Source organism: Athene cunicularia (assembly GCF_003259725.1).
Source record: "Athene cunicularia isolate RWA chromosome 2 unlocalized genomic scaffold, athCun1 chr2_part1, whole genome shotgun sequence".
Lineage (NCBI taxonomy): Eukaryota > Metazoa > Chordata > Aves > Strigiformes > Strigidae > Athene > Athene cunicularia.
Window position 1 is genome coordinate 55,641,949 of NW_020799095.1, and position 22,302 is coordinate 55,664,250.

Below are 22,302 nucleotides of genomic sequence, written 5' to 3' on the forward strand. Positions count from 1 at the left end.
TTTCTTAATTTCTAAGGCAGAAGATTCAGCCATCAGAAAATCTGCCTATGAACTTCTAAAAGTAAGAAGAGAGTAATTTCTTGAAAAACAGAAGTCCTGTAGGGAGACTTGTAAAACTTTTGCAGTGGCCCATAGCTTTATGTCTATTTTTAAAACTTAGAGCATAATGTTTAACTGCACTGAGCCCTTGTGACCATATGATTAATTCTAGTCAGATTCTCACCAAACAGGCTTTTTTTTTTTTTTTTCCCCCCTTGTTCAGTAGATGAGCTCATAATAGAAAAGTGCATGCCAATAGCTCAAGTGTTGGTGGCAGACAAGTCATAACTGAAGAGTTTTAAATCCCCTTTGGTAATACAGCCTTTTGTCTTCCCTCCTGTTCTTGGTCTGTTTTTGTTTCTCACTCATCCTCTGTACATTCCTTCGTGCATTGCTCATGTCTCCCCACCCACCCATGTGCAGAATCTAAATTGAAACTAATGACTTTATTTTTAATCTTACTGTAGAGCTCAGAAACACAAATCATGGACTCATTTTTCAGAACAGAAAGATGAGCCTTATCCCAAATTGTTTGCTGTACCTTTCTGTGAAATGCTTTCACAAGACAACATATCATTCGGGCACTAGCATAACCAGCAGGGTGGATGCAGAAAATCCTGGCCAAGCTAACTGTTTATTCAAACTAATTCTGCTTCAGAATAAAAGTAGGCAGCAGCAAATGTTTAACTGTTGATTAGTTTTTCTGCTAGAAATTTATGTTTTGGTCTGAAAGAATTTTAAGTGAGTTTCAGTTTATGCGTGTCCATCTGTCTTGGACAGGAAAGTCTTGAAACACTGTGCCCTAATTTCTATTCTCATCTGGGGACTCCTTGTTTACTTGGATGGTGACTGTTAGCACATTTGTGGAGAGCACTGTGTATCCCAGTGCAGAATTTAGATGTTGGTGTTCTCTTCTGCATAAATAAAGCAAGCCCAACAATTTACTAATTACACTAGCGGTTAGAGGCCTGTGCATCTTATTTTTCCATCCTACTGATCTGTAGCAAAGACAGTGAATCTTCTTCATTTTACATCTAATGTAAAAACCCCCCAAGGAACTTGTGGAATATGCACTTTCAAAGTGGAAATAACGAACATAATGGACTTTCCTTGACTTTCATCTTCCGTTGTCTTTGATTTAGGTGTATTTTCTCTTTAGTTCCTTTTCCTGTTCATGATGAAATAGAGGCAATTACTTCCTTTATTTGCACAGTAGGACAGAGTGCCTCTTCATTCTCTTCCTCTGTCTCGCATCCCACTTCCCATTTTTCAGAAGGCTGAACTGAAGGGTGGGTGAGAGTTCCTTTCAAGCCTGAGAGTCCTGGTCTTAAATGCTCCCTGCCCTGTGGTTTGCATAATGAGGCAAGGTACTGCATTGCACAACTTGGTGAGACCAGCGTTACTCAGCTTGTGGTCTGCCAGCCGTTACTGGTCCCCAATATGCTGGACAGATGTCCAAAACCAGTTGCTGGCTTCTTGCTCCTGGTACTGCTGGCCTGTTCAAAATACGCAAGTCAATTTTTTTGAGAGTGGGTATTTAAGTTTATGACTGGTTTTAACTAAAATGTTTCTAGTAATAAGATTACAACTTATCAAATTAGTAGCATTCGTTCACCGGTAGCTTAAGCACTTCCATGTTACCCTTGTTCTGACTGCCATCTGCCAGACATCACTGGGATATAAGAGAGGCTGTGCTTCGTTTTCTCCAAAACAGATCTAGTGAGCCTTCAGCTGGGGGGAGGGTGGTAGGAGAGAGCTGGGCATGGAGGCAGACAGTACAACAAAAAGCATTTGTGAAAACCTTTGCTGGGTTTTACCTTGATTTTATTTTTTTTTTCTCTTTTGTCATGTGTGGATGATTTTCACAGGACAAGACCTTCTTTACTGGAGTATTTAAGCTATCTCCTCAATTTTATGAGCATCATAGCTGGGCCTTGCAGCAATTACAAGGATTATATAGCCTTCATTGAAGGGAGGCATGTGCACATGAAACTGTTAGAAGTGAACTGGAAGCAGAAGGGTTATGACAGACTTCCTGATCCTTCTCCAACTGTAAGTTTTAAAATGACAAAGATTAATTGCAAAGGGCAGGAGAGTACAGCTTTGTACATGATTCTCATAATTAAAAACTAAGAAGAAAATCCATTTTTAGATTATCTTTCTAGTAAATGTTATGGTGTTTGGTTTTTTTTTTCTATGAAGTGGCTGCTGTTTTTATCACAGGGTCGGGGTGAAGGGGCTAGTGTCTTCCTCTTGTATTCCCCAAATGCCTTTGGCTTGCAAAACAGGTCATTGGTTAATGGGTGTCCTTTGTGCAGTGATGGGAATGGTCTGCAGGTTCTGGCAATGACGGGTTGCAGTTCAGCTCCAAACAGAAGAGTCAATGTCAGGAAGAAAAAACACAACTATCAACTCTCACCTGTAGTGCAGGAGATGTTAGAAATACATGAATCAGGGCTACTCAGAAGCTGTAGCTTGTCCAGGTGCTTTGCAAGAGATTTTCACACTTTAATATTATTCAAAGGTAATTTTTCACATACAGTTAACACTTTTTTTGTTGTTGTTTTGAATGTGTAGCTTTGTGAGTGTGTGCAGAATGTCTCCTTTGAAATTAAGTACCTATACATACCCCATTTCTGTTGCACATGGTTGTATTTCTACTAATTTCAGTGGTGTTGCTTCTGACTAGTCTGACTGAGGTCAGAATAAGGCCCGTATTGTGTTAGATGCAAGTCAGCAGAGGATATTAAAATTTGCATTGTAACCATTTAAAGATAATTGCACAATTAATTTATTCCTGAATGTGAAGAAGATATAAAATGAGTACTTGGGATCAAAAAACGCATTGTTGTTTCAATAGTATATTGCACTTTCATTAGTCTTTTGAGAACATGAGTCAATTTTTACATGGTACCCAAGTGCCAGATTTGCCTTTTTAATTAGGACTATATCAAGGAGAGTTTATTCCTAATATGTATTTGAAATTGAGCTTCTAACTACTGACATGATTGTCAATAATATTAGTATATAGAAAGCTAGGGGGTGGTAACAGAAAACAGTACTGCTTAGCAGATACCCTATATGATAAGAAGGTAGGCATGCTGTGTAAAACGTTTTTTTTTTTTCGGACAAGTGATTTTTAGAAAGACCTCTGGATGGTAACTGGGCCTACTATTGTACTAAATACTGATCGTATTGGCTTCCAGGAGGAATCGAGTCTTTAGTTCCAGGAGATGGCAGTCCATATAGAGAAGATTTCTCCTTTACATTGTAGAGTTTGATGTTTTATTTGCTTCCTTTCTCATTTTAGGACTTTCTCTAACTGATGTAGGAGTCTCCTATGAAGTTAATCACCAATATTGACTTCTAATTGCCCTTTGTACCTATCTATAGGTAGTTCAGTAAAACAAACCAAAGCTTTTCTTTGCTACTTCTTCTAAATTAATTATCAACTTTGTAAGTGCTAACTTAATTGGTTCCTGAAGTGCATTGGTTTTGTATGTCATGAGTACTGCCTTTTTTTTTTTTATTTTTCCTTAGGCAAATGTTTCTAATCATTGTTTCATTGCTCTTTGTGCTTTTTAGGGAGCAGTAATGTACAAGCTGTGTATCACACTAGTATCTCTCATTTTATTCTTGACACTTACCAAGAACTTTCCTATGGCATATATTATTGATAATGAATTTCTTGATAAAACACCCTTCTTGTCAAGACTTGGTTACCTGTATGTTGTAACACAGGCAGCAAAACCAAAGTATTACTTTGCATGGACACTAGGTAAGTCTGGCTACATAATTTATTTTTGTAGGTAACAAATAAGTTCATTAATGAGGGAGGGGATCTGAAACATTGGGGGGCGGTGGAATTAGTTCCTAGACCTATAGTTCCCATGGGAGATGTACACGTGCTCCTGTAGGCAGTGGACCCCACTGAAGTGGAGGGATGTCAAAAGTTTTGAAAAATGTGCATATAATCTCTTCTAGCTTGTTTGACATCCCCTGCCTCTGGAACCAGATCACTTTTCAGCTTCTTGCCAGTAAAGTCAATGTAATGATTTCCTCTTATTTAAAACTTTGTAATTGTACCAAAATATTTTTTAATGGGAATTCTTAGGGGAAGAAAAGTTTGCCTCTTCTAAACCTTGATTTTTATGCTTTATTCATAATTTGCCACTTACTTCAGTGGGGTTGGGAGGTTAAAATTGGTCACACTGGCTCAGGCTTTGCAAGTACGTTACAGTGCAAGCAGACCTCTCGCTTCCTTTAAGGACATCTTTAGCACACACATCTGTATTAGAAAGCTGTGGTGCTCATTGGGGGGCTGAAGTTAGGCTTTGCTTCTAAGGCACTGTGTAATCCTGTACACATGTTAGCTTTCAGCAGTCAAGAGAAAGGATTGGAGAGCCATGGGGAAGGTGGGGAACAAAGAGATGATGGGAAGGACCCAAGAATCTCTGCAAGGAAAAGGAGAAAAGGAGGAGGAGGGCTAATTATATAAAAGCAGATTTCTTTTATTGGGAGCTAGCTAGACATGTGAACAAAATAATCTTTCTTGTATTTTACCTTCTTCCCTTTTAGAAGTCACCTTTCCCATCTATGACACAAATCCTTCTAGGTCAGGCTGAGGATTGAGAGACTGAATTTTGTTGTTGATATTACAAGACTTTTTGTGTAGGGATGATCCTGGAAGCCCAGCCAGCAGTGCATACACCTGAAACTGAGAAGTGTGTCATTGAGCTGGGATGGAAACAGCCAGGGAAACTCATTGCGAGGCTGTGATTAAACTTCTGGGAATAAAAAAAAGCCTGACAGATCAAGGGAAGACAGCCAGGACTGGCATGTGTGGGATGGGAAACGCTTTGGGATAAAGCGTTGCTTGCTGAGAAACTTTATTTTTGTGGGATCCAAAATTAAATTGTTGCCTCCTTTTTTTTTTTTTTTAATTTTTTTTTTTTTTTTTTTCTGGCATTATAGTTAACTAGAATTCTATTGTTATAGTTAACTAAAAGTCCTATCAAAGAGATAAAGTGAACTTGGATTTGTGACATGACTAAGCTGTAGAAACCGTAAAAATATCTTGCAAATGAGGGGGTTTGGGAAAAGCATGTATTGCATACTGGAGGGTGAGGCCTCCATTATTCACGTGTCAAATCCAGGCAGCAGAACAGCAGACACTTTATCCCTTCTCAGTTTAGCTCCTGGTGGCATGGCCCAGGGCATTATAAAAGTGCCTGCTGAACCGCCCGATAAGCGCTTCCTGTCCTCAGGAAAGGACAGTCACACTATTGTGTGGGAGCCACAATTCCTCCAGATCCATGGAAAGACAGAAAATTCGGCTTCTCGCTACATTAGCAATAGTCATGGGAATGTGACTGCAAACCTAACTCAGAACTGTCGATGAAACCAGTTTGGGACTGAGCGCCTGTATCCAAGGAGCTGTGAAAGCGATGGGCCAGAGGCGTTGGAGTCAGTAGGGAAAGCGCTGCTGGGCTTTGCAGTGCTTGGGGTGTCATGAGCAGTTCAAGGGTGGACAATTGCAATTCTTCTGCACTTTATACCTTGCTCTGCAGACAGCAGCTCGGGAGGCGAGAGCCTGAGAAGTCTGCTGTATTCTTATGCCCCTGAATTTCTGGTTTCTTGGTTTTGGCAAAGAACACTGCCACCCTTGGAGCAGCAAGGAGTAGAAATCCAGGAAACCCCTTGCTTTTGGGGGACAGTTACATGCAGCTCCAGTCTCTGTGATAGGTCAGGGTCTTATGGGCCTCAGAGCTTGTTACCTACCTCATAGCAAGACACTGGCAGGCTGTAAGATAAATATAATTTCCACTATGGTTGTTGGCTTTTTTGAGGGTTTTGGTTTTTGTTTTTTAACAGAGAGAATGAAAAACTTGGAGACCTTTCTTTCCATCAGTAAAATCTAACTCGTTTAGTAAAGTGGAAAATAAAATTGAAAGTTTCAGGTTAGAGAAGGCTGCTAACTTATTTATTCATTTATTGTTACTCTTGTTGCTTTTAATTAGGTTCTCTCCCTAGTGTTGTGCTTTGGGATTCCTCCTTGAGCCTGTACTCATATTCATAGCACTTACAAAGCAAAATCAGTTTTCATTCTTGGGAAAGAAATGCTGACCTTTCTAAAAGCATAACTTAACCAGGCATGTATTTGGTAAATGGTCTAGAAGAAAAAACCTTACCTGTCTTTTCGCTTTCCTTTTTCTTGCAATAATCCTTGGTCTTGGCTGTACCTAGTGATCCAGAGGTAATGAGTCCCTCCTGGTTTTTTAGGACAGTGAGAGAGAATTTCTGGCAGGGGTGCGTTAGAAGTAGGGTCTTGAGATCCAGTGATGAGATGGCTCCCAGGCAAGTCTCAGAGGGGTGGTAGCTAATTGGCACCCTGGGAAAGAGAAAGAGTTCAGCATGTGAAATGCCTACAGTTACCCAAACTTTTATTTGCACTTAAAGTAAGACTTAAGTCTTCTTACTTAAAGACTTAAAATAAGACTTAAGTCTGTCATTGAAGTTATTCAGTATTTGATTTGTAGAGATTTTGAGGTACTTAAGGAGGCACTGAGCAACAGAAACAGCAAAAGGCTTTGTCTGTGGAAGTATGAATGAAAGTCTTAATTAAAACAACCATGCTGGAATTCTTAATAGGAATGGTAAACATGTCTCTGAGACTCTACAGTTTGACTTCTGGAAAATGCTGTGACAGGTACCCTGTTGAGGAAAATGCTAATTCATTTTATGGCAACTTTTGTGTATCCATCTCAGATGGATAATAAAGGCAAAATAATGTGAAAAGTGATTTCTAGCCATTGCTGTTTTATTTTAATTTGTTTTATTCTGCCAAGGAGTAGCTAGTCTTTCTCTTGAGGAAATTACTCTTGTGTTGCCTTATAGCAGTGCCCTTTTGCTAAGAAGCAGCTTCTCATTGAAAGAGAGGATGCTAATTGCTACAAAGCTGACTTGAATGTGTATTGGGTGCCATAGTGACTTGTAAGAAAATATGGTTCCTCCAGCAGTCTGATTTGACCTGTTTTGTTGTGACATTGCAGCAGATGCGGTCAACAATGCAGCTGGCTATGGATTCAGTGGAGTTGATGAGAGGGGCACTTTCCGCTGGGACCTGCTATCCAATTTAAATATCTGGAATATTGAGGTGAGTTAAAGGAGTGGCTGCACTGGCATAGTTATAGAGAAATGGTCATGCTGGAAGTAAAATAAGTCCATACCACCAGGCTGCCTCTTTAACATGAAGAGGTTTTATATTTTATCTGTTGGGCAGATAAAAAGCATCTGTCACGCAGCCTTTGTCACACTCTGTATTCAGGTTGCATTTCTAAATAGTTTATAGAGGGCTAATAAATGATTAATCAGATGTTTAATAAATGAGCAGTCAATTACTGTGGATTGTGGCTGAGTTCAGTGGGTCAATAAATTGCTTGCAGCTATGATTCTCCACCATCTGTGGTGTATTCTGTTTATTTACTTCTAACAGTCTTCCACTTCTGTAACTCAGATGAGATGGGTGATGGTAGTGAAAGGGGCCGCCTCGAGTAGGCACGGCACAGGCATGTGCAAGAGCTGGCCCCCTGCACATGCCTGGAGTGCCTCTTGTAAATGGCGAAAAGCAAGGGTTGGAGAGATAACAGGTAAAAACCGAGCAACCTGAATGGGAACTGGCAGGGCCGCATAGAGCTTAGATGGCTGCTGATCTAGAGCTCCATCCAGCAAACCACACTGTTTCTCAAAACATTTGTCACATGTTTCTTGAGACTGCAGTATCCTTTTAACATCCATTAGTTATTGTAAGCTATTTATGTTTGTTTCTCTAACGCAAAAGATGGCCAATGTAATTTGCCCTGAAGAATATTTTGTGAATGCCAGGGGGATGTGAAAATGTTTACGCAACTGAGACTGCTTTCTAAAGGCTTCTTTTCTCTAGAAATAGGAGGAGCTTCCCCCTGTAGTCCTGTAGTTATGATTTTAAAAAGGAAAAGCAGATGAAAACAAGTTGACTGCTTTATTACTGAATGATATATGACTAAGTGAATGTCCTGTAATAGCTATTCTCAAAAATGAAAGAGCCCCTCTAATTCTTCATTGAAGGATGCCAAAGCTGGAAGTATCATTATACATTCTCTTTCTCAACATCCTTTCTCTGTTTTTTTTAACCTTAATTAATCCTCAGTATATATCTCCCCTCGAGTGGTACAGAAGGCGCTGCCCAGAAATGCTTTATGCTCCTCGATGGCGTCAGCATGCCAGATATCACTCTGAGATCATGGATCAATATCTGACTCAGTTTTGGGGCAGGAGATGATTCCTACCTTGATGGGCTGAGGCAGTTCCTGCTTGAAGGAGGGAAATGAAGTGCAGGCAGTGCTTTTTAGACAAGCCAAATTAAGGAAACAGTAGCCTTTGCTCCTCTCTACCTACTGAACTGTAAGGCCCCTCAAGAATGTTTTTTCCCTTTACTGGTCACATGAGCAATAGAGAATTGGGATGGAGAAGTTATTTCCAGGAGCATAAAACAGAGTGCTCTATTGATTTGGTCATATGTGCAATGAGAAGAGAGGCTACAGAGACCATTACTTTGGGTAAGCCTTGAACTGTCACCTTAGGCACCAACAACAATTCCAGAAGCTGAAGTTTAAGTGCTTGTTCAATCACTGTGATTGTACAGTGCATTTTAAGGAGGTATAGCCACCTGCATATGTAAAATTGCTTAAGAGTTGGGAACTTGAGTGTTAAATGTGTCTAAGAACATGTCAGGAGTTGTGAGGGCATTAAAATGTGATGGGGCTAAATGCATGTGGGGGACTTAAAAGCCTTGGCAGCATGCATATTTTGACAGCCAGTGACTACTTTCTCTCTTGGTAATGTTACAGGGGAACTTAAAGGAGGCCAACAGAGAGTGACAATATTAGTTGGAAGAGAAATTGTATTTTTCTTGGCTTCTCCTAGTGCAGTAATGTGATTAAAATGCGGCAGTACTGTATTGGGAATTGCTAATCACTTTAACTCTTTAAACACAGAGGATGAAGCACTAGCCCTTAGGATTCTGCATGGAAGTGCAAAAATATGTGCATATGCCCCTTTGCCTTTAATCTGTCTTTTCAGTGTGTCCTCACCTTCAGCTGATATGGGAAAATAATGTCACTGAATCGTGTTCCTGCTTGGTGAGGAGATTCTCTGAGGTTTCTGTCAGCAGGCAAGGAACAAGGGGGAGCAGGGGTCGGGAGCCACCAGAGGTGAAGTTGACCAAGATTAGGGGAACTGGTGCTCAATGGAGTCAGCAGTCCCCTAAAGCTGGGGGTGAAGAGGTACATGTGGTTCTACCAGGACCCTGGAGTCCATTCTAGTTTCTCAAGCTAGTCCGTGGGCTGAGAATTGGCTTCTAAATTCAGTCCTAAGATTTTTTTTTTGTCCATATTTTTTAGTCTTCCCCCAAATAATAAGGCGCTTTTTTTTTTCTTTTTTAGTTTTTATAACACTTTGTTTTAATAACACTCTAGGGAAATTCAGACTGTGTAATGGGTAGCAAGATATCTCTTCCAAAAATGAAGCTGTTTATGAACTGAAGGGAAGGCCAAGCATTTAAAACAAGAAAGCTTTTCAGATTTACAGTAATTTGAAAAATAACCAAATATTGTATTTAATTTTACAAAACTAAGTGAGATTTTACAGCAAGTGCCAAGTGTTAACAGTGAGCAATCGGCCTAGATAGTGTCCTTCCCAAAAACATATTAGTGTGACGACAGACTGTGGCACAGTCTTCACAACAGTTACCTAGTAGAATTAATATTTTTCATGTATCTCCTCTCTAATTTAAAATGCAGGTATTATTTTACAGGTTTCAGTGCTAACATTTCATGTGAACTTCTTTCTTAGACTGCGACAAGTTTTAAAATGTACATTGAAAACTGGAACATTCAGACAGCTGCCTGGCTAAAACGGTAAGAGTAGTGAAACAGTAATTTCCTTGTGACACCCAAAAACTCTAGATGGCCTAGAAAAACTCTGACTGGCGAATCTTATAAATGTATAGCTTCTTGGTCTTTCTTGGTTTCTTGTGTCTGTACAGTTGGTGGAATAAAAGGGTATTTGGTGCTGTAAAGTTTTATTGCTGCAAATGTAAAATGCCTGCATTTTATATATGAGCAGCAAAGCCATAAATTAATTGTTCAGATCTTCCATAATAAAAAGTAATATCATTCTATTGGCATCTTTTAGGCTGCTGTTTGCCTCCATTATTCTTGATTTATGGTTTCACTTTGTTATGTTATATTTCCCATACATATTACTACCAGAGGTGAGCCTTGTTGTGTCAGTGGGGTCCAATTCAGTGGTCAGTTCAGCTAAAACTGGAGAGAAGTTGAAATCTCCAGAGCCCCAGTGTAGTCCGGTTTGGAGTTACCAGAAGATGCTTTCCAGGGAGTCCCTGTTGGCTATATGGAGAAGAGACTTCTTGTAGCACTGAGAGGTTCTGGTGTTAACCCATGACTGTTAAGGCATATACAAATATTAGCATAAGTCTAAAGTTTGTAGATTGATCTGTCTGTCATTACTTGTTATGCACTTCTTGGCATGATTAAAACTCAGCGTACAATCAGTGTGGTGTCTGAAATGCAGGTAGAGTTTTATTGTAGTTATCATAACTATTTTTGTTCTAAAGATATACATCTTAAAAGTCAATGTCTACTATTTTTCATGATTCCAATGATGTTCCTGGTAAGAAGTGCATTATCTCGACTAGTTTCTTTGGAACACAGCAAACTTCAGATAGCCAAATAGACTGGTTGGTGTGTTCTTGAATGGGTGTCATTTGCTTGCATCTTTGGAGTAAGATTTTGGACTGCTAAATCTAGCAGGAATCCCCAGTTTTGCAATAGCTTACGACACTCCCAGTTGTTCCCAGCATCTGCCAGATAACAGTGCTTAAAAATACGTCCCTTTGCCAGAGAAGGGTGGGGTCATATCTCTCTGTCCTTTGACTCACTCTTGATCTGCCATCAGAGTTTTGAAGGGTAGTGTGTGATTCCAGATAGAGGTATAAAGGTGAAAGAGAAGTCTTGGGTGCCCTTTGCCCTGTTATTTGTTTAAATGCTGTGAGCACTGGGAATATTTGTACAGGCGCTCTCTGGAAACTCGGTGCATAAAAGCATGCTTCCTCTTTCTGTCTAACCCTCCATCTAAATGAAGGGAGAGTGCCGCATGTTCTGGTCTGTAACAGAGGCAAGTTAAGACCATGAAGAAAAGAGTAAGACCTTAAAAATGGAGAAGGATTTGAAGTGCCGTGTCCCTTGATCAGTTGTATTCAGCCTCTTCTTGTTTTGTTTTTATCTTTGCAGCGTCTGCTATGACAGAGCTCCCTGGTACCCTACGGCTTTAACATTTGTCCTGTCAGCCCTGTGGCATGGTATCTATCCTGGATATTATTTTACATTTCTCACTGGAATCCTTATCACACTCGCAGCCAGAACAGTATGTACCTTTCAATGTTCTCTACTAAGGCCCATGCAGCTGTCAACAGCAGGGACCACCCTGATATGGTCAAGCAACATGTCCTTGCTGTGAGCCCTCTTCCATGCCTTTGCGGGCTTGATGTTCACTGAAGCTTTGTTCTGTATCAATGCTCATTAAAAAGTACCCCCAGCAGCTAGAACCAGCACCAGTTCCGTACAGGCTGCAGTGCTGTCCCTGGCTGTCAGAGGAAATGTTGCTTGTGGGTGTACAGTTGGTAGTGCCACCGGCTATGTCCAGGCAGTCAGATTTGCTAGGGATTCAAGGTCATGTTGGAGTCTATACTTCTGGGTCATGTTGCCTATATGCTGGCGTGTAATTGGCTCTGGGCCCAGTCTTTCACAAGAAGCTTCTATGGGTTGAGCATTAGCCCAAACTTGAACTCGAAATTTCATGTGGATGCAACTGGTCTCTGTGTTTATGGGCCTCATGTTGGGTAAAATCACCAGAGACAGAACAGGTTTCATGTCTCACTGTTGTTAAATTTATTACTGCTGATCTTTCAGGCTGAACCAGCCAGTTGTGCAGGGCTGGGAAACACCACTGTTGTCTTTCAGAGTTTGGTTATGGATAAATAACCAGGTCAGTTTGAAAGGTGAATTAAACCAGTGATCAGTATTAACCACTATGGATAGAGCAGGCTGCTGAACATGTGATCTTAACATGTGCTTTGCCTCTCATTTATGAGGATTTCATAGAAGTGAAGCTAAACCAAAATCTCTAGGGAACAGCACACACTTGCAGGTATAAACACATATTTATTCATTTAAAGTAACTTTGTTTCACTGTTGATAACAGTAATAAATCAAAACCAGGAGGAAGGAATATCAAATCATACCAACTCCCCAAAGATATGGTGCCAGATACCCAGCATGAGAGTCTGCTCCTATGATTATGACAGAGGAAATTGGGGGACACTTCTCTGTTTTCCTCTGTTTGACTGTGGGATCTTAGATATGCCAGTCAATACACTTTTGTCTTCCTACTCTCAGTGCTCTCTAACTAGAGTATAAACTTTTCTGTAATACTAATGATAAGTGGAGAGTCATATGCTACAATGCATCCATGTGACTTTGCCTAAGAAATGAATTTATATAATTTTATGTTTTGTTTTCCCTAACCTTTAGGTAAGAAACAGTTGCAGACATTACTTCCTCTCAACAGTGTCTCTCAAGATAGCCTATGACGTTGTTACCTGGGTTGTCACTCAGCTGGCTGTGTGCTATACTGTTGCACCATTCGTTATGCTGGCTGTTGAGCCCACCATTAAGTTTTACAAGTAAGTTCTTTCCTCTTAACTGTTATTCTCCAGACCGGCACAGGCTTTTGTTAAATAACCCAAATCACACTGAAAGGCAGTTGGGCATTTCATCAAATTTGAAAGGACTTCAAACAGGATGCTTAATAATATGTAAGGGGTGATTATTGCACTCCTGTGTCTTAAGATAATAGTGCCAAGGCAGAGCACCTCACTTGTACTTCTCAGTCTTTCTGTGTCCTTATGTAACTTTTCACATACTCAGTTTGTCTTTTCCAAAACAGTTGAGTCTCAGCCATTAACAGTGGCCAAAACTGGAGAGGTTAAGAGTGACATTAGTTGGCGGTAGGAAGGACTCGCTGAGAAAAGACCAGGTTTCCAGCTGTCTAATACATAGAACAGGAGATGTGATTGGTCAGCAGGAGATAAGGAGGGTCTGTGGCAGAGTGTTACTTGAAATGAGTATGCTTTTCTTTTTGAATACTTCCATAGGAAGGGAGTACTTCTTTAGGTTCCTTAAAAATAAGAAAACACTGATATTGCAGAGTATAGTGAATATACTCTAATAAAAATAATTTGAAATAGGGAAAATAGTTTGCAAAGGGAGACTGGACTACACTGCTTTACTTTTCTTTCAACCTACAGTGTCAACATAGAGTAAAAGGTTTTGATTTAGAAGAAAAACAATTCCCTTCTCTAATGTAAAAGACATAAAGCTGGTAGTCAAGATAGCTGCTGTCAGTAAGTGTTTGAAGGGGGTTGAATTTTGACGTACTTTCTTGCTGTTTCTTAAAATATTTGATTTCAACACAGAAAACTTATCATATAAAAATTACTCCAAATCTTAGTTTCATTCCTTAATATTTTTTTCCCCAGTGACTTTGAACATAGTTAACATTTAAACTTAGAGACTGTTAAAGCAAAGAAATTGTAGACCTTTGGACCAGGGCATGGATTTTTGAAGCACTTCACACCTAGCAGTGGTCTTAAGCACCTTGCAAGGATATTAAGAGCTAAGGTAGGAAGTATAAATGAGACCATAAAAAGGTGCCTCTCTGTGGTTAAGAGCTGGACCCTACTGCTCCCAAATGTCATCCTCCCCAAGCTGCCAGAGCCTCACGTAATTGGTTTAAGTATCTTTTATTTCTGTTCAATCTTAATGTATACTGAATTATTTGAAAAAAAATTGATATTTAATAAGATATCAAATAAAGATATCTGAGTAGCTGACTTCAAGAACACAACCCTTCTGTAAACATCATTACCTGACCTTCCCTAGTTGAGTGTTTTGATTTATTTCAGATCTTGGCACTTGGAATTAATTTATTTCTTTCTGTCATACTTACTTTATTTTTTTAAAACTTGTACAAGCTTTATATTCTAAGCATGTGGGATGTTTCTTCAGAATGTAGCCTTGTATACTGTAACATTAAAAGAGAGATGTGCTGAATAAGTCTGAGGTTGAATTACATGGGTTTGTTTATCTGAGCTGTCAGACTTTGGATTTTGGAGCTTGATTGGTTCCTTGCCTCATTAACATTCACAGCAACATTTTCATCGATGCCAGAAGATACCACATGCATAGGCTGTGTGAAATTCAAGGGTGTATTTTTGTGCTTTCTAGTTCAGGTTCATACTTTCTGCATTCATCCCTTATGTCATGGTTTAACCACAGCCAGCAATCCAGCACCACACAACCGCCTGCTCACTCATCTATGCTCTCTCTCCCTGCGCCCCAGTGGGATGGAGAGGAGAATTGGAAAAAGGAAAGTAAAACTGGGTTGAGATAAAAACAGTTTAATAAATGAAATAAAATAAAATATTACAATAGTAGTTATAATGAAAAGGAAGATAACAAAAAGAGAGAGAAATAAAACCCAAGACAGACAAGTGATGCACAGTGCAATTACTCACCCACCCACTGACTAATGCCCAGCCAGTGATCCATGCCCCCTGCCCCCCCATCCAACTTCCCCTTTCTATCCTGAGCATGACATTCTGTGGTGTAGAATATCCCTTTGGCTAGTTTGGGTCAGCTGATCTGGCCATCTTCCGCCTCAGCTTCTTGTGCCCCTCCTCACTGGCAGAGCATGGGAAACCAAAAAGTCCTTAACTTAGGATAAGTACTACTTAGCAACTAGTAAAACATCAGTGTGTTATCAACATTATTCTCATACTAAATCCAAAACACAGCACTGTACCAGCTAAAGAAAATTAACTCTGTCCCAACTGAAACCAGGGCAGCTTAGCACTAAATTCTGCATGGACTTACTGAGGTTGCACAATTCATGTTATTACCAACAAAAATATAATATTCTCTTTCTGCTTTTGTTTCCAGGTCTATGTATTTTCACATGCATATTCTAAGCATCCTGGCATTGCTCGTGTTACGGATCAGACCTGAAGCCCACTCCATAAGAAAGCCTCAGAATCAGGCCATGCAGAACTCTGTTAAAAGCAAAGACAAATGATGCCTCCAAAGAAAATTGCTGACATTGGGAAATTGAACTGTCATATTGGAAACAAACAAAGAAGAAGAAGAACGAGTGGGACGAGGTTTGAAGTAGAAGACAAGTGGCATTTCTAGTGGTTATCTTAAAATCTTACTGGACAGGGCAGAAAAGAGCCTGAATGACTGTATATCAAATTATTCCAGTTAAGAGAGATTTTACAGGCAACGTTTACAGGCTCATGGGGCATTTTGATTTTTTTAATAAGTATTTTTATGAAGTGTTTTTATATATTTAAACTTTTTCACACAGAGAGGCATTTTTGCTCTTTTACAGAAATATACAATTATTAATCAATAATCTCGTGATTAGAGGGACAGGAAGCAGCTTGTAAAGCGTTAGACCAGTTGCCCAGTAGCCTGGTGCTGTGGGCAGCTGCCAGGGGAAGCTTTTCATCTCTTGGCAATGAAGAGGGACGGTGCAAGTAGAAAACTATGGCCATGGGGTTGCTCAAGGTGCTGGTGCTGACTTCTGCCCCAGCAGGGAGAAGGGGAAGCAGGGCTTTCTCTGGCAATCCCTGGAGCAGGGACTGCAGCCTGAGCTTGGCAGCAAGGGTATTTCACACCCTTCAATGTGGCACCTGCTGGTAATGAGGGCCAGACAAGTCCCTTGGGAATAGGTGTTTGGGAAACACTGGCAACTGGCTATGCCGCGATCTAAAGCCAAGTAAAAGCAAAACAAAAGGCAGGGAGAGGGGGGAAACCCAACCTAGAGTAAAAGAAGGGACATAGGCCCTGTGATCGGTGGAGCTGTGCTTCTCTAATGATGCAGCTGGTGCTCACTGCTACATGAGCATTACTTTGCAGTTTTAGCATGATGCAGCACTTCCATTTTGGTATCAAAATATCTGAGGAGTCATGCAGGTTTAGTATTTTAAAGCTCACAGTTATGGGTTAAATATGAAAAAAGTTTGTAATGGATCAGACTGTTCTCAGAAAATCCCATCTTATGAAGGGTTTTCTTTCCAGCAGAGTAACACTAATATGAAACCTGAACAGTAATTATCATAGTCATAATAAATCATTCTCTACAAAATATTGTGATGAAATGTTCATCACAAGAGTCAAGACAGAGCCCTTATATGATCTTTACATGTGACTTAGCCTGTTGATTTGAGTTTCTCTGCTTGTAAAGTCCTTGGCTTACAGGGATGTTTTGAGAATTAATTTCTAAAAACTTCTAAAAGCTTTGAGATAACCTGCTGCAAAATGCTGTGTCAGGTTTTCTTATTTTATGTTTTTTTTAAATCCACTTACCCCAGTAAAATAGGCTGGTACAACACATCAAAACCAACTAAAACTGTTTTCCAGGAATGTTTTTATTTTGTAGAAGCAATTCCCTTGTTAAAGTATTGGTATTGCTTTATGATCGTTTAACTGATGTGTGATTGAGCAAAGAATATGCTGTTTACTGCATTGTGATTTTTGTGTCAGATTAAAATTTTGCAGAATCCTAACGTTTTGGAAAGAAACAAATAGGTGAAACCAAAACAAGTTCTAAAAAAAAGTTTGATTTTTTTTTTTTTCTTTGGTGGAAAGTTTTTGTCCTGTGACCACCTTATGATTTAGAGCATAGTTCATGGAAGAGTTTATTTGGTAATTTATTTTGAAGGTCAGATGGGATTAAAAGGTTGATCTGAATAAACAAATTGCTTTGTGTCACTGCCTGTCATTATTAATCATCAATGTGTAGTGTGAATATGGGTGAGTGGGTGAGATCCCTCTCACTTTTGAGGGGAGATGTTCAGGTCTGGTGGGTTTTACAGAGCAGCTGAGCTTTACATCCTGCTCCTGCTGAAATGGAGAAATGCAGTTTGTTTTCGTGGCAGCTTTGTCCTTAACTTGGCCTGTTTTTATTTATCCTCATGTGTGTGTTCTCCTTGTGGCACCAGACTCAGCTTCATCGTGTTTCTTGTGAGAGGGAACCAGGGCTCATCCTCAGGGAGGAGGGGGGGGATTGGGCGCTGCTGGCCGTGGGATCCTGAAGCTGATGCCAGCCCACATTTACCTCCCAGAAACTGGAATGAATTGCTATGAGGTCTGGCAGAGCCAGCATAATGTGCATCAACTCCAGGCTTCGGCAGGCCTGCAGAAGGCAAGTGTTTCCAGCAGGTTGACTTTAGCACCTCCTTTGGCAAATAAATACACTCAAAGCGGGATGTGGGTTTGTATCTGCTGCTCTGTACCCTGAGATCTGCCTCTACAGCCCACGCCCTGGTCTGCAGCCCTTCCCAAACTGCATTCAAGAGAGGCCAGATATTATCAGTGGAATTTCTTTTCTAGTGTTTCACATAAGTGGAACTTGTTTAGCTCTGATGCCATCGACTTCTACAATGTGATGAATTAGTCAGGGCTAGTGAGCAAACTCTTATTTTCCTGTCACATGGTCTTCTCAGCCTGAGCCTCTCCATGAAAACAGGAACCCTGGCCTTCAGTGAGAACTGGTCATATGGATTTAATATGGTATGTTATGTGAATTAAAATGGAAATGGTCTTTTTGAAACATTGCATTTGCAGGCAAACTTAATGGGTGAATTGGTCTTAAAGCAGGGGGGATGTTGTGATTTAACCCTGGTCAGCAACTAAGCACCACACAACTGCTCTCTCACTCCTCCCCCTTCCCAGTGGGATGGGGAAGAGAATTGGAAAAAGAAGTAAAACTCATGGGTTAAGAACAGTTTAATAACTAAAATAAAATTTAATAATAGTAATAAAATATAATAATGGTAATAAAACATAATAATTGTAATGAAAAATAATATAACAGAGAGAGAAATAAACCCCAAGAAAAGTGATGCACAATGCAATTGCTCACCACCCACTGACTGATGCCTGAGCAGTGATCCACCCCCCAGCCAACTCCTCCCAGTTTCTACACTGAGCATGATGTTCTATGGTATGGAATTCCCCTTTGGGTGGTTCAGGTCAGCTGTCCTGGCCATGCTCCCCCCCAACTTCTTGTGCACCTGCTCGCTGGCAGAGCATGGGAAACTGAAAAATCCTAAACTTAGGATAAGTGCTACTTAACAACAACTAAAACGTCAGTGTGTTAACATCATTCTCACACTAAATCCAAAACACGGCACTGTACCGGCGACTAGGAAGAAAATTAACTCTGTCCCAGCTGAAACCAGGATAGCGGAAAATTGTCTAAAATCTTTACTGTACTATGTTACTGCGGTCTAGGCAGCTTACCTAACCAGACATAGCAGTCCTGCAAAGCTAACAGAGCGGATTTAAATCACTGTGAAATATTCCTTTGAAAAAAGGCTGTTCGCTTTGGTACTACCTTTCTCAATCCATTATACGGAATCTTCCTCTTCTTTTTTTTCTCGAGGGGAAAAAAATTTGGTTTCATAGAAAGGCTGTAAACAGCCACTACGATTTAGAGGAGACTTGTACTAGTAGTGTGCATCTGTTTTGCACAGGAGTATATAACTCTAAGAGCCAAAGTAGAAATTCAGGTTATAAAAGTGTGATGTTGGGAACCTGAGTACTGACCTTGCGTTACTTAGTGTCTATTTGGAAAACTGTAATTTGAGGGTGTGCTTCAGTGGTTAAAATACATGATTGTGGTTACCAATGTTAATCGTTTCTAATCCCTCTCTAGGTTCCTTGTGCTGCAAAAAGATGAGAAACTGAATCTTCTAGAGAGATTTTGAAGACAAAACCAGTCTTGATAGTTTGAAAGAGAAAAATATGGGACTGTCAGAAATGAAAAAGGTAGATTGTACTGGGTTGACAAAGGCTTTATTTTAAATATGGGCATACCAAACACCCCCACCCCCCTTGGACTGCAAATTATAGCTGCTATTTTTCAGCACATTTGGCTGCATTTAAACTAAACTAGAAGTTGAGACACACTTAGGAGAGGGGACTGAATGAAGAGCAAAACTTCATTTCAGCTTAACTGTGGATCTGATATTTAAAGAAGCAGCAGCTCAGCAATTTCCTTAGTGGGCTGGAAACACAAAGTACTTTCTTTTACTGTTCTGTAAGCTGTCCCCCTCCATGAGTACATTCCTGCATGTCCCCCTCGAGCATGCCAAATGATGGAGGCAGCACAAAAGTGGGATACAAGGTGGGCAGACATTTTTCCTCTCTTTTTGGCTGTTCTGTGTGCATACATTGCACATAGCTGGGATTTTTGAATCACTTTAAATGAGGTAGGTGGTGACAAGGCCATAGATTTTTACTCTATTGGTAGGTGTTTGCATAAACCTGCACTTACCTCTCTGCACGTGAAAATGCAGGCTCAGCAAACTAGATCTGGATCCTTTCTTGGAAATACAGGTTGAACTCCCAATACCCAAGGAAGTCTAGCGGTAAAATTCATATCAGTGAGCTCAGTGTCTCTGATATTTAAAGTCTTTATCTCCTTATCCCTGAACTGGGGACTTTCAAAAAAATATTCTTTTGGCTGCAGTAGTGAAGAGACTAAATAGAAACTTGTCTTTGAGGAATGTCTGTAGTCCATACGTTGTGGACAGAGAAAGAGCATGTCTCGATTCATCCTTGCCCAAGACAAAGTGACATGCATGGCTGCATATTGAAATATCAAATATCCTTCGAGGTAGCATTCTCTTTCCTTATGTGACTGATGTACTTCAGCTCTCTGGGGCTAGAGGCGTTCTACTGTGATACAAAGTGGGAAGCCTTGCCTGACATCTCAGCGTGAGTACAAATGCACATTATGCGCTTTAGAAACGTATTCTTTTGTGCGGTATCAGCCTGCTGCTCCCTTTCTTCTTAGAGATGACAGTAATAATATGCATGAAGTGTTTGGTTTGCTCTGGTTGGAAACCGCCGGCTGCTGAGCGCCGATGTGACATGAAGCGGGAGCGCGCTTGCTGGGTTGCGTTTACGAGCAGTGCCCTCTGTGGGCGGCTGGACCACGGCGAACACTCGAGCGAAGGTTCAAGGGTGAGATGTGGGGGACGCTGTGGCAGTGCAACCGGGCTAACTGCAGGACAGCTGGAGGTTCTCTCATGTGTGATAACAGACGTGTTTTGCTTTGGGGCCAGAGAGCGAGAGAAATTGAAGACCTAGGTAGATTGGAAGAAAAGATTACAGGGTGAAATGCTGCCTTGTTGGTAGAAGAAAGGTAGTGTTTATATGCCTTAAGAACTCGGGGTACGCTTTCATTCTTCTGACTCAACTATGGTCTGTGGAAGGGAACCACAAGATGAGGAAAAATCAGTTCTGAGAAGTGCCCCAAGGCTGCCCTCAGGACCCAATTTATTGTCCGTCCATAGAGCTCTGTGTGAGAGAGCCCAGGCTTGCCTGGAGGTTTTTCCACTGCAGGCTGGTTCCCTGCACGCCCAGGTGAGGGGCCGTGCAGCTCGCCTGTGAGGCCCTGGCACGAACAGCAGGCAGCAGATCTGGGAGCAGGCCACAGTCAGAGTTCTCTCGATCCCTCGGTCAGATGCTGTACTTGTACATATTATGCCCGGTGGAAGAGTTTGGAGGGGACCGAGGTCAAACCAGTCATGGTGGGACAGGGTGAAGGGAAACACTACCAGGGCCCGGACATGCTAAGCAACCCTTGCCTTGTCCAGGGATGGACACTGGTACACCTCTTCATCAGAAACATCTTCAGATGGTGACACTGTCACTGCTCTGAGACGCATGGATTTCTCTTTGTTAATATTTATTCTTGCCTTGATGGCTTCTGTATTAGTGTGCTTTAGTTTTTCTGCTTTAGTTGTATCTGTGTTTGAGAAAGATACTGTTATGTGGCTATTTTATATCTGATCAGGAAGATACACAACTAAAGGCAACCTCTAAAGATGTGGTAGATAATGTGAGTATAGGAATAAATAATGTGAACGCATTTTAAGTCCATTAATTGATTTACCTGTCTGTGACTCTGACATGGGTTTTTTTGCCTGAGTGCTCTTAAATGACATCTTTCAGTGTGCAGCAGATGGTGCAGGTTTTCCCTGAAGGTGTTTTGGGAAGCAGCTCGGACAAAAAAAAAGCTCATTTCTGACACACACTGGCCCCTCAGCTGACCTGGTCCACAGCTCCTCCAGGGAAGCTGGCTGAGGAGCTGCCCGGGATGCTTTTGTGTAGCTTCAGGGTGCCTTTGTGCTTCCTCCTTCTCCCACCCTGTGAACACGTGTGCAACTGATGATGAGAGAGAGAATCTGCTTGCAACTGCAGCCCTCAATGTGCAAACCCGGGTGCAGGGCCCATCTATTATATGAAATAAGAGACGATCCTCACACAAATCACTAGCGGAAAGACCAGTCGCTTTGGGCAGCAGACAGCAGAGATAATTGTGTAGGTGGGGACTGGAGGCACAGAGAGATTGTGACAAGGGACCATGAGCAGTCAGCTTGTGCCGCAAGAACAAGCAAAGGGCGGGTTTCCAAAGTGCCAGCCTACAGCTTCACACGTCTGCTGACAGAGACACTGGCAAGGTTGGCCTGCTGCTTTTGGAAGAGTCAGTGCTCCGGTGGGGCCAGATGCAGTCCCTGTGGGAACAGCTGCCTGCCACGGCCTGACCACAGGACCTTCGTGGCACAGGAGGAGGGGACCGAAGCCTTGTTAGCACTGGGCATATGCATGTGCCTGATTGCCAGGCCTGGGTGTTTCAAATCCTGGACTGGACCCTCCTGTGCTTCCCCCCACCCCAGTGAAATCAAGAGATGCTCTTAAAATAGAAATGTCATCAAGAATCTTTAGTGTCTTTATAGTCGCCTTCTGATCTTGGTGCCTTTGAAGCTTGCACATTCAAGCTGCTCCCAGCTGCGAAGGCCAGAAAGGCTTTTGGAAACCGTGGCTGTCAGTAAGACTGTTTCCACACTGCGCCCAGTCCCCCAATGCGTTTTGCAAATGATGTAGAAATACCATGGGCATGGGAGCACCGATGGGCACAGGAGCCCTCCTTGCTCCCTCACTGCCTCCTGCCCAGAGTTTCGGCTGCCAGGAGGGACAGTGGCAGAAACTGCCCAGAGGATGGGAAGCG

The 22,302-nt window shown here is 41.4% G+C and overlaps 1 protein-coding gene across 1 annotated transcript in view; it reads left to right on the top strand.

The window, feature by feature from the left end:
- MBOAT1 (membrane bound O-acyltransferase domain containing 1) overlaps positions 1 to 12,845 on the top strand; it is a 29,306-nt gene extending 16,461 nt beyond the window's left edge. Inside the window, exons 6-11 of the mRNA XM_026842550.1 lie at positions 1,908 to 2,091; positions 3,625 to 3,817; positions 7,092 to 7,195; positions 9,931 to 9,995; positions 11,391 to 11,523; positions 12,690 to 12,845. Of these exons, the coding sequence (XP_026698351.1) occupies positions 1,908 to 2,091; positions 3,625 to 3,817; positions 7,092 to 7,195; positions 9,931 to 9,995; positions 11,391 to 11,523; positions 12,690 to 12,845 (835 nt within the window). The remainder of the gene's footprint in view (positions 1 to 1,907; positions 2,092 to 3,624; positions 3,818 to 7,091; positions 7,196 to 9,930; positions 9,996 to 11,390; positions 11,524 to 12,689) is intronic.
- Positions 12,846 to 22,302: the final 9,457 nt, after the last annotated feature.